Source organism: Salarias fasciatus, chromosome 8, assembly GCF_902148845.1.
Source record: "Salarias fasciatus chromosome 8, fSalaFa1.1, whole genome shotgun sequence".
In the NCBI taxonomy this organism is placed as follows: Eukaryota; Metazoa; Chordata; class Actinopteri; order Blenniiformes; family Blenniidae; genus Salarias; species Salarias fasciatus.
The window spans coordinates 6,955,174-6,967,941 of NC_043752.1; the positions used below are offsets into that span (position 1 = coordinate 6,955,174).

Sequence of the window (12,768 nt, forward strand, 5' to 3'; positions counted from 1 at the left end):
TCCTTCATAAGTTGGTCTTGGCATTGTGATGTGGCAGTGCAGGCCATGACTACTGAAGACGCAGGTTTGTCTACGATAATGGCTTCCGTTTGCACTTCTGTATTGGGATAGCCTCTCTCCGGCAACTCAGAGAGACTGTGATTCAGTGAAAGACAGACCCAAGGATGTTTTTGGACCAAAATACTCATTGCCATTCTATCAAACACACACATATATGCTCGATCTCATAAACCAGGCAGAAGTTTGGATGTGTACAGTGCTGACATTACTCGTCTTGTGCTTGAACTATGACCACGGTGCACTGGAAGGTGAGGAATTTCCCCACTTTGTTGCTGGCTTGGATCCCACTTTATAATCAAAAATCCATTGAATGGGGTGCGGCAGACCTTGATGAAGGCCTTTGTATTACAAGCCGCCGTGAGAGGGCGCGTGCAGCTGACCACTACAGGGTCCGTTTATGCTTCAGCCTGTGGCACACGTGGCTATGATTCATCCGAACTCCTGGACTCTAGCTATGAATTCCATTCGCCTTCAACCTGCTCCATCGCAGACGTCGTGAGTATGGACGTAACAACAGATTGATCAGCATCACCTCACCATCACACTCGTCTTACCAATACTCAAGGTATGGTGCCATGACAAATGATACTAACAGACGCAGCCCGAGTCCTGCTGCTCAGCGATACAGGGATGCAAGTCTTCACACACTCCAGCTCTGACAACCAGGGAAACTTCAACCAGCTGCTGTTGTGCGGCAAACATCAGCTTTGGCGTCACAGCCCCAGTACAATGCTTCCAAACAACAAAGCCTCCGTACCGTCACTAAATCCTTATGTTAGAAGACCTTGCTTTGACCGTCCAGTAGTGAGGAAGGCCTTTTTGTGGCCCTTTCACTCATCAGAGTTGCTTTATAATGTACTGCAGTGATGGGGTGATCACCTCAATTCACCCATTTTCGCTTTGACCTTCACATTCTTTTTTTTTTTTTTTATTCTCCCCAACAGCTTCGCAGGGCACCAGACGCTTCTCTCCACGTAGCAAAAACAAGCGCCCCCCCCCCCCCCCTCATAAAACACAAAAAGATGGCACTTTGAAGGCTCTGAATAATGTATGGGAGGATGTACATCAGTGGCTTTTCAGCTGTTTGTTTACTTTTCCGCATGAATTATTCACTTTTTTTTTTTCTGTACAGGCAAAACTGCCACAAAGAATATGTCTTGTATGAGGAAAAATTGCCTGACTAATTTCCTCCTCTTATCTGGAAGGGAAAGCTAAACGTTTAGGATGCCACTGTAACAATGAAAATTCAAAATACATCATGGTGCTTTCACTACAGGCTACATAGGATCTCGCACATGAGTGAATGTATGATATTGTATATATGTGTTGTCTGTGTGTGTGTGACTGTGTATAATAGTGGAAGCGCTGGCTCTCACGGGTTGCATTGTGCAACAGAGCGTGCCGAGAAGTTGCCCCAAGCGAAACAGACAATGGGAAACAGCAATTGAACCCATGTCCTCGTCCCTCTTATCTCTGTTAATTTCCTGGACGCATTAGCGGCACATTCAAGGCGATCTCTGATCTGAGTGCGTAGGGAATCATCCCGTAGACGTATGGAATAATCAAGCCTGTTGAGGGGGAGATTCTATACGGCCTTTCTGCTGTGGTGCATATTAAACCTCTGCCCCGTTTAACAAGGCTATGTGGTACGTGCTTTCCATGGGAGCAGAAAAAAAAAAATCCCCCCAGCTCCAGCCATTTCCTCTTTTTATTATTGTTTCAATTATTTTTTTTTTTTCCGTCTTGTGACTGCCTCCTCGCGAGGGCCCAATAACGCGATGCTCTCGACGCGCATTAGCAGATGGGGCCCGGCACGTAAGGCTGCCAGGCTGCTGTCCCACGCGAGGAACCTTTTTATGGAGGGAAGCAGCTCGGCGGCACTTCGGAATTGGAAAACGTAAGCGGGCGGCGGCGGCGACGTCAGGGGGCTCCTTGCGAGAAACTTCAGTTCGGGCAATTAAAAATCAGCATGGAGAGCAATAAAGCCATAGAGAAAGATGTAAGATTTGGAAGGATTTTAAGAGACGGATTTTCCAGTAGCTCAATTTTACAAAAAGGATTTTCCAAAGTGTCCTTTGTAGGCACTTTTCTTCAGTCCGCCTTTAGGTGCAAAACAGCTAATGATTAGTTAATGTGTGAAATGCGTGAAACAGATAAGAGTCGGCCCAGATTTTACACATTTGTATCCGTCAGCTAAACAGTCATCGTGGAGATAAGTTTTTTTTTTCTTTCTGAGACAGAGCCAATTCCAGTTTTATGCTAAAGCCATGCTGTGACGTCCTTCTGCTGACTCCCCAGGTCACTTTACTGCAGAGTGCGCAAGTAAAGTCAATCGTAGATGAGGCAATTTTCCAACCGGAGAACAAGGTAAGTGTGTAAACCACGCTGTTCTGCACAGCAGCTACATTTTCTGAATGTTGTCATAATTAAAAGATCACACAGTCTGTTGTCAGCGGCACTCTAACAGTGGCGTAAATCACAAGTCCATCAGATGAGTCTGTGATTGCTAAGTGGAGGCGCAGCGTTAAGGAGTGAGTGACCTTCAGCCTGACGGGAGCTGTTCACAGCAGGATCCCTCTGAAGCCCTGTTTATACCACAGGTGGAAACGCATCATTTTTTTCGTTTTCATTTCATAAAAGTTTTTTTCTTTTTTTTTTAACCTAGCGACTTTTTGAAAACAGTGTCTGTTTACAGAAAAAACCTAAAAAGCGTTTCAGGAACGCCGTCCCCCGTTTTTCGCCCTCACGATCACTATTGCTGCAATTGAACGCATAAGTGCGCCGCGGAAAAGGTGAAGCTGATTACGACAATTCACGCTTCACACACGGATTCCACACTTGCTGCAGAGAGGTATTATTAGCATGAGTGCTTTACACACGGAGGACAATCAGATGCTTGTGAGAGAGAAGCTGTAGATTAACCAGCAAGTCACTAACTTTATATGATCTGTGTATTGATCGTAGACTTTTATAATGTGGAAATACATGAGGAAGAAGTGGTTTGACTTGACCAGCAAGGGGACTGTGTGGGAATTTTTTTATTTATTTTTACCCCACAGACCTGGTTAAAGTGTGGGTCGATACTGGACACAGACGCTGTGTGTGTTCAGGTGTGTGAAGGCACAAACCGGGAGCCATATTCTCTGCCCCTGTGAATTACGGCAGCTGCCACTCAACACGTAGTATTCCAAGGCTAAAGTAATATATGACATGCTGCTACTGCCACTCTCAGTGGGTAGCCTGTGCACACACACACACACACACGCACACACACCAACCACTACTCTTGGACAAGGCTCTTCGATCCATTAGATTCATATATTGGACTTTTTCATTCATTCTTTGTGAAAACAAAGCGAGTGTTCATATTGTCGGACAAAATTACTGTTTCTCTGTCAATCTGAAGGGAATAAAAGGCAAACACATGGTGAAGATCGTCAACACTATGTACTCAGCTGGAATCCACATAGTAGGAGTATTTATACACCAGATACCAGCGTGTGAGTGTGTGGTGTGTGTGTGTGTGTGTGTGTGATTGTGTGTGTCTCTCAGCCACCCCTAACCGCCATTCCCCACCCTCTTCTGTCGTCTCCATGCTCTTCAGCCACCGTTCCCCTCCGCTGCACTGTCATTCATTCGTCCAGTTTCCCCTTGCAAGGAACATTTGCAACCAAAATCTGAAGCCCCCGTACGAAGAAACGGGACAGCTGCACAGGCTGCGCGAATAAAAACACACGGACTGTTCTTTATAGTGCAAGAGCGAGAACGCCTGGAGAAAAACTCAGAAACAATCATGTGGATTCTAATGAGAATCTTCACGCGATATCAGAAATTTTATGGTGCTACTTCAAGAAGATAACAACAACAACAAAAAAAAAAAGCTCATTGAATGAAAGTTGCCAGTGGAAAAGCCCATGAAAGCGAACCCAGACAAGAAGCGTCTCTCAGCCACTAAAAAGTATAAGGTTCATTCACAAGCTTACAGCTTTCTTGAGGGATTTGGAAATTCCACAAGAAATAATCAAAGCAGCAGAGTGGGAAAGTCAAGCTGGAAAATCCACATTAGTGTAAATTTAGGGCTCCGTGTGCAGAATGAATTGCCCCATTATGAATGCATCACACAGGCGTTTATTAGCAGAAACAAGTGTTGACTAGGTGGAAACAGCTGCTCTTTATTTCTTTTATGGAATCTCATAAGTTGCATATGTTGAAACATAAATATGAACAAGTTAAAAAAAATGGCTGACAGATGGGATTATTGTGACGCTACTTCCATGAAGCAGACACAAGAAGTGGCATTGATTCTTTCATATGAATTAAATGGTAATTCATGGGATCCATTAATGTAGGAGAAAAGAAAAAGGGCAGTGATTACCTGAACTGGAGCCAGAAGCTGAGATTTACAGTGACTTTCCGTGGTTGTAGCAGTTCGCAATGTGTTGGACAGAAGTTTCATTCATTCAGTGAGGATATTAATTTCAAGAGCGGGCCTTATGTTACACTGTGAATGGAGTTTGGAGATGTCTGATGTATGTTTCTGAAGACAAAAGTCAAAACGTTATGTTGTTGTTGCACTTTTGGATATGAAAAATCAAGTGTAAAAACACACATCAATCATGTAGAACATGGTTTCCTCTGAAGGTACGACTGTAGAAAGATATTTAATAATGCTTTCAGGATTCCTCTTGACATAAATGATATTTACCGTTGCTGAACATTTTTCACCCACATCCACACACAAACATCGCGAGGCACCCGCCGTCCCATATGGACGTGTTTACACTGCATACAAGGACGTTGGAATCCTAAACAGTCATGTTTCCGGGCGGTGGGCAGAAATAAATACCATCTGCTATCACATAGCTCATCACAACCAGACCTTCCTGTGAGACAAACCTCCTGCAAAGACGACAAGTCTCAAGCCTCCTCCTGCTCTCAGAGAAGTTCGAAGCCTGCATATCCCAACAAATCGCAAAATATAACTCTTACAGAGGCGATCCTACCTCACAAGCTGCTGTTGTGAGCTCGCAGCGAGGCCGTGTGCGTGAGCATGAAGCTCTCGGTGCACTGCTGGCTGCTGGCGGACGGCGACCTCCGCGGCGAGCGCTGGAACCGACTGCGCCGGTTGAAGTAGTTGCCGGCCGACCACGAGCGCTTGTGCTTCCTCAGGTACTCCTTGTAGTTCTTGGTGAGCAGCGTGTAGAGGAAGGGGTTGATGCAGCTGTTGGAGTACGTCAGGCACGTGGTCAGGTAGTTGATGTTGCGCTTGGCTTTGGGCGAGAGGGACACCAAGGGGTGGAACTGGCACAGCTGCCAGATCCAGAAGGGCAGGAAGCACGCCCAGAAGAGGAGCACAATGGTGAAGATCAAGTAGAGCACCTATAATGAAGACCACGGGCACAAAGGCTGCGTTAATGAGAAGCAGTTCACATGGAAGAATGCCCTAGGACGCTAAGGCCCCGTTTACACGACAGTGTTTCAATTAAAAACACATTATTTCAGCTTTTTGTTGTAGAAACGACAGAAATTTCTGTTTCTGTCTCCGAGCACTGTTGTGCAAACAGAGGCTCAAGATGCCATGAAAGTTTTGGGTTTTCACTTGGAAATGCCATGGAAGTCAAGCCTAAATGTCCCGTGCGTTCATACAGATCCCATAGAAAACTTGACAAAACCCCACACCTCATTAAAATTTGGGGATGTAAAGATCAGATTCACAGAATAAGGAGGTAAACAGGTGATATTGTAGTCTGGACTCTTTGGGCTTGAGTCTGGTCAATATCCAGTTTGACTCTTTACTCTTGTTTCCCCGTCTTTAGACCAGAAACTTAATGAAACCTGAGTGACTTCTGTTCCATTTATTGTCAAGAAGTTGGATTATTCAAAGGACCAAAACCTCTTGTTTCCATAAGGATTCGCTGGAGTTAATTTTCCTGCTGAAACACATGGCCCAGCATTTCTTCACCACAGATAGGTTCAAATTTCACCTCTTTTAGGATAATGTAGAAACAAGAAAAGCCACTACGGTGCCTATTGGATGACTTTTTTTGCTCATCTAAGTATTGGATGGGGGGAAAAATCATGACTCACAAACTGAAGACTGGTTTGTGAAGCAGGTCAAGAGGATTGTTAACTTTTTCTGGTGTGTTAAATACGGTGATCTGCTGAAGAATGTTAAGAGGGCTCAGCCCTCCCTGTGGTCTCCATATACCCAGTTGTGTTCAATTATTTCTTCTGCCAAGGGATGCGGTTGACATCCCCTGCATACTAATTAGAGGCACTGTGCCAACGGGCCACACCAAAAATGATACTCCACTTTTCTTATATTACATCAATTCAACCATTGTAGTAAACCTGACTATGGACTTCACAGCAAATCTATGTTATGCTTTAGAGTGTTTTTCTTTTAGCTGACACCAAACTGCTGCATAGAGACAGTAATTACATGTTTGTGCAAAAATTAGGGTCTTTTTAGATGCGATGAATTCACATAAAGTGATTTTATGATCAGAACTGAACCTAACTCTTTATTTATTACTAAGTGACGACGAGGAGCTGGTTTCAGTCCCAGCTTAAGTTGTGCGAAAATGCATGACACACATTGGACAGAACATTATCGTCCAAAACAGTGATAAAGGCAAGGACAATATTTTTCTTCACATCAAAATTCAAATTAGAGACCCTATATAATATATGCATGGGGCATATAGTGTAATTTAATTTGAATCTAATTAAATTTATCGTGTTTCCATGTATTCCGACGGAGTCCCTGCTGCATTAGATTCTGTTTCTCTTCATCATTTTATACATTCCGTACAGTGACCTTGAGTGTCTTGAAAGGCATTCATAGATTAAATGCATTGCTGTAATTGGTGGCGAAAGGCCAGAAGCAAGGACAAAAAAATAAATAAGTAAAATAATACAAACAACTGTTCCACTCCTAAGAAGCAGCTTGTTTTAAGTTCAGATAAACATCTAATCTAATCCTTTTTTTAGAAAGACCCAGACTATAAAAGTCAACTGCTGCTGCACAAACCTCACAAACCCAGTTAAACAACACTGATAAGGACACTGAGAGGATTATTCCTGTAGCAAGTAGAAGCACTTTTCATTGTTAGCCAGTCTACGATCTCTTTTACTTCTAATCTACCTCGAAAACCCCATCAAGAGTCTGTCAGGCAACGTAAGAGAGGTAGCTAATCACGCCGATAAGGCAAAATGAATCCGCCTTTATTCCTGCTATGAAGCAAATTGGACCCAGTTTGGTCTCAGCGTGGGCAGCGGGACACGGGGAACGGGGGAAACGGACAGCCTGCAGCTGAGAGCAGTGACGACAGAATGCTTGCCACGCTCACGTTATCCTAAATAGCAACTCTCTATCAGCGGCGATGACAGCGCTGTCGGGAAACCCCGGTCAAAACAGCTGATACAATCGCTGCCAAAAAGAACATTAAGGACCTGTTACAGGACAAGACCCCTCCTGATGCCCTGGTTGTACCTCATCCTGATGGTAGCAGCAGGTTTCATCTGCACTGAGTTGCTGACGGAGTGAAAAGTCAAAGTGACGTAACAAACCAGTTCAGTTCTGACATGTGAAAACAGCTTGAAAATGCTGTGTTGTGTTGTATAGCAAACTACTAAGAAAATATTAAACAAATACTTTACGTGAAAATGGAAGAGATGAAGTGTTTATGCTGGGCCACTAGTGGGCGCTGTTGTTTGTTTTTGTAATGAAATCATGCCAACCAAGCTGAAAAGTTCCATCTTTGGGAGCTGTTTTAAAAAAGTTGCATTTTCAGGGGCTCCCGAGAACTCTTATCATGTGAACAGACACCGAGAAAACAACAAAGGTTTTCGTTTTCCCTTGAAAAGTTGTTTAAAAACCATTGGGTCTCTGTAAAGACATCAGATATTTATTGCTTATCAAACAACCAAAGAAGAAACCTGTACCCAGTAAACCCTTACGACCATGAAGCGAACCCAAAATCACTGTTCACAAAAAAAGCAGACAGATTAGACATAATTCCAAATCTCTTTGACCTCCAAATATCGCTGAAATACTGCCAATTTTAGCTTTACTTATAAACGGAATTCTTCTGGCAACATTTTTTTTTATCATCAGTTAAATCTGTTGTAATAAATATACTGAAGAGTTGTTTCATTGTGTGCTCACTATTTTTGACAGTAATGCGACAGAGAAAGAAATCGGAAAAACATCTCTGATCTTTGAATACTGGCTATTCATTTACACCTTCAATCTACGTGGCTAACTTCATCTTTGCATCTTTTGACTTTATTGTTTGATATATACTAAAACTCTGTCTTGAATTTTGTTTTGTTCGCTATGAGTGAAAGGGCTTACTTTTGCGATACATAGATCAGTTGGAGTCATCTACAGCAATGAGCATTAAGTTCACTGTTAACTTCAACATTAGCTTATTTGTTATCATTTTACTAAACTCTCATTCACTTTAACAGGCTTGCCTCATTTACTCTGAGTCGACGGCTGACTGTGTGTAATAGTAATTAATCGTTCACTTAGCCCTATAGTTGATGGTGTGTGTATGCTTCTAGTTCATTTTAAATGTTGTGCTGTCAATTTTTTTCCAAGAACCAACGAAAGATAAGAATATATGCTCTGGAAATATCCACAGCGAATTTTGACTTTAACGTCATGCATGCAGATAATGAATTTTTACTTTATGTTCTAGAAAATTAACTTGCACACTATGGCTTCAGTGGCCTAAAATAAATCTTATTATTAGTAGCTGGATCACAAGGATCAGAGGTAATTGCTTGCTGAGCTGTTGCCAATCCATATCAATCATCCCACAATATTGACCAAGTAGTTTCCTCAATAAATGCTTCAGTGTTGTCAGCCAACCGTATTTCAGACTTCTTAACGGTGTAGGAGGGCACTGACAAATGATGTTGACGATTTCAGCCAGGAAAACTTGTTGGTTTTGGAACTGGGTTATCGTAAGTGGCTGAGCAAACACACATAGTAATTCAGCACATAATCTTGACGATTAGTGGTCAAACACAAAAAAAAGCACCACGAGAGAGAGAGCTGTTCTGAACGGAAACCACATGTGGTGAAAAATACTACCCTGTGATTCACTGACCTTTTGATTAGGCAGTTTCTTGGTCTGTTTGAAGGTCTCGTCTGTGAAATCCAATAAGTGCGTGCTAGCTGGATGTAGAGATAGCCGATGATGAGTCCCGGAGCCACAATGCTAGTGCAAAACAGAAAGAGATGTAAACCTTGTAGGAGGACGGCGACAGGGTAGGCTGACACATGGCCTTGGTGCCCACCGTCATCAGCTGAATCCTCACAATCATCGGCAAGGTGAGGTCAGCGAGGCCGCCCACACCAGCAGGGCGATAGCCTTCCGGTAACTTTTGGACCGCTTGACGGTGTCGAGCGGTTTTAGCACGGCGAAGTAGCGCTCCGTGCTCATGATTGTCAGCTGAAGATGCTGGCGTGCATGGTGAGGAAGTCCATGCTGATCAGAATCCGCCACCCCTGCGTCCCCAAAGTACCATCCCTTGAGGAAGTGTGTGCACACCACGAAGGGGATGGTGAGGAGGTAAAGCAGGTCTGCCAGCGCCAGGTTTATGAGTAAATGTACATCGAGGCAGCTGTCCTCATGGAGTGGCACATGACCACCAGGGTGTAGATGTTCCCTAAGACTCCGACAAGGCACATGATGGAGAGGATGGTGCCGATGGTGAAGGTGGCGGCTGTGTCTTCATGGGAGGTCAGAGGCGGGTCGGTGGCGTTGGCGCCCCGGTCCACCAGGACCCCGACAGGCTCCATGGACACTGTCGTCATTTCTGGAACAGAAATTGCTCAAATTAAGACATTTAATAACAATTCTAATCTGACATATGAGGAATTGTTTGAGTGAGTGGGCACAATACAAATGGAGACACTGCTGCGGCACATTCTCTCCTTTTTATATTCCCTTTGTTACTGAGTAAGTCATCAAAGATTGACTTAATGAGCTTTCTTTCAATGCAAAGCCTCTTACAGCCTACATCCCTGCTCGTCATTTGCAAAATCTGCATGTCACATTCTCGAGTACTTCAGACTGCCGAGATGGAACCTAGCCGGACCAACAGAGGAGGATGAAATCCTTCATTATATTCATCTGCTCGAAGCACAGCAATGAATAAAGCTTGAACTTTTTATCTAAGTCTTACAAAGCAACCTTGATCTATGCATATCATTTTCTCCAGACTGGCCTTGAAAGGAGATGATGCAAATGTTTTGAACCTGCTTGGACAGCCCTGCTGCGGACGAATTAATGTGACAGGCTTTGGACCAGATGACAGGGGAGACAAACATTCTGAATTCTGCTCAGGTTTTTCGTGTACATCAAGCAGATGCACTTGAAAAAACAAACATCTGACGGTAAACAAGATGCTAGCTTTCGGGTAATGAAGAGTATCGTCTAGCAATTTCTGAATCTCAGTGATGAAATGCATCCTCTTGTTCCAAGGCGAAATGAGCAATGTGACTCACATCTTCAGCCTACAAACTCAAGAGCACATCTGTTACCCAAAATATTTGAAAGCCACTGAAGCACTTGAAACTTTAAGACAACTGATGTGGCATGGGGAGAGGTACACGTGTTTAGTGTTTTCTGATACATTGTAAACGTCTTCCCATTTAAGTTTTGGATGGAAATTCCTCAACATGCATTATTGGTTAATTCACTCAGCACTCCTCAGTACTCAGACACATGTGTGACGGCAAATGTGCAGGACATAAAAAAAAAGGTGAGAATGATAGGAAAACTTTCCCAAGCGATAGGAGTCTTCCTCTTATCTAGACTAATGTACAGCTGTCATGATTCAGGCAGAAGCCATTGATTCCTCTTTATGAGGTAACTCTGTAAAACAGCACCGGTACCGCAGTCAGTCGGCGTTTCTGACATTTCTCTTCTCCTTCACTAATATACCTGCCTGGCGTGCTTTAGCACACACATTCAAAGGCATTTTCTTGAAAGAGATCCAATGTGTACTTAAGGGTGAATTCTGTAAATTCTTACCTGGACTGCCTTCCCAACCAGAAAGCTTCAACAGTCGGATGCCGTCCCCATCAGCCATGCTTTGTCCCACTTTGCTCCATCCAAACTTCTCACTTACTGGACAAATTTCACACTCCATAAAACTCCCTGGAGAGTCTACAGAGGCACAGGTGGAACAAAAGAGAAAAAAAAAGTCTACCACCCAGAAGTCTTGAGAAGTGGGGAAAAAAGGCAAAACGAATCATCCACTATGAGAAAAAGGCCTTTCATCACGGACTTGTCTCAAAATCAAAGGAAAAACACATCCAAAGTGTCTGGATTAACGGCAAAGGTGCACCGATAGGCGCATGAAAAGTTCGTTGCCTAGGTAAGCATCCAAATGCTGAATGTCAGCATCAACATCAGCAGCCGACAAACTCAATTCAGGGGAGATGAGAGAGAGAGAGAGAGAGAGAGAGAAAGAAGGGAAAAAACATCAGTGAAAAGATGATGAGAAGTGAGGATCACACTGAGCTACAGCTGGTTACGGAGGATCCCCTCTGACTGAGCGAGAGTGCCAGAGGTAGAGAAGGGAGAGCGAGAGAGGGAGTGAGAGAGGAAGGCGCTGCCGGTGAGCCACTCGCTCTCAGAAGCCCGAAGTGGGAGGGAGGAGAAGACGGAGCTCGCGGGCAACAGAGAGGTATGCAGGAAATGTGCTCTCTCTCTCTCTCTCTCTCTCTCTCTCTCTCTCTCTCTCTCTCTCTCTCTCTCTCTCTCTCTCTCTCTCTCTCTCTCTCTCTCTCTCTCTCTCTCTCTCTCTCTCTCTCTCTCTCTCTCTCTCTCTCTCTCTCTCTCTCTCTTTCTCTCTCTCTCACAGAGGTTACACTGTACCATCTATTTCCACACATCAGACGCTGCGCTGCAATACCGTGACTCGACACACACTGACACAACAACCCCGCTGACACAAAGCGACATTTGCAATAAATCAATCAGCAGGTGAGAGAAGAGGCAACACAGGCAATCTATTGCCATGAGCACTTATCCACGGCCCATTATTTCCAAATGAACGAGCGCCGGGGTCAGTGTCACCTACCCGCCACTGCGGCAGATCGCCGAGACGCAGTCATCACACATCGGCAGCTGCCACAGAGGCTGATCCAAGCTAAACATTGTGTTTGGCCTTTGTTTGCTGCGACGAGGCGGCGGAGCGACAATGCATTGATCAAGCGGCGGACTGAATGGCGTGCTTTCATTAGGAGAATAAGACAGACCGTTGACATGATGGACTAAAGTGGGAATGGGCTTTCATAAAATTAAAGCAGGTTGTTGGAAAGCTTTTCAGAGATTGTTTAATGTGTTTGAAGCTGATGGATCACATGCAGTGGATGGAGACTCATGGACCCTCTGGCTCCACGAACAGCCTCACTTCAAAGCTTCGGATCATGGTGGGCTTTGACTGGACTAAAATACTGATTCTGAACTCTATTTCAGGTCAACCTCTGGCCTAACTACATCGTTTTCAGCTTTTCTGTCATTTCCTGTGGTTTCCACAGGAAGGACTTGGGCTTCAATTTAAGAATGCCATATCTCTCTTTAAGATCTGCTTCTGTGCCCACTGGGCACATGTACGAGGGACTTACCGGAAGAAAGATAAACCAGCGTGCTGGACAAGAGCCAGTGTGTTTACATGGTA

The 12,768-nt window shown here is 44.2% G+C and overlaps 1 protein-coding gene across 1 annotated transcript; it reads right to left on the reverse strand.

The window, feature by feature from the left end:
* Positions 1 to 5,060: 5,060 nt before the first annotated feature.
* Positions 5,061 to 11,155, reverse strand: LOC115392875 (urotensin-2 receptor-like). Its single transcript, XM_030097531.1, is given in 9 exon segments — positions 5,061 to 5,439; positions 9,183 to 9,223; positions 9,226 to 9,312; positions 9,315 to 9,413; positions 9,416 to 9,529; positions 9,532 to 9,577; positions 9,579 to 9,679; positions 9,682 to 9,894; positions 11,115 to 11,155. Coding segments are annotated over 8 exon segments (1,074 nt in total). The 5' UTR covers positions 9,893 to 9,894; positions 11,115 to 11,155; the 3' UTR covers positions 5,061 to 5,064.
* Between the last annotated feature and the right edge of the window lie 1,613 nt (positions 11,156 to 12,768).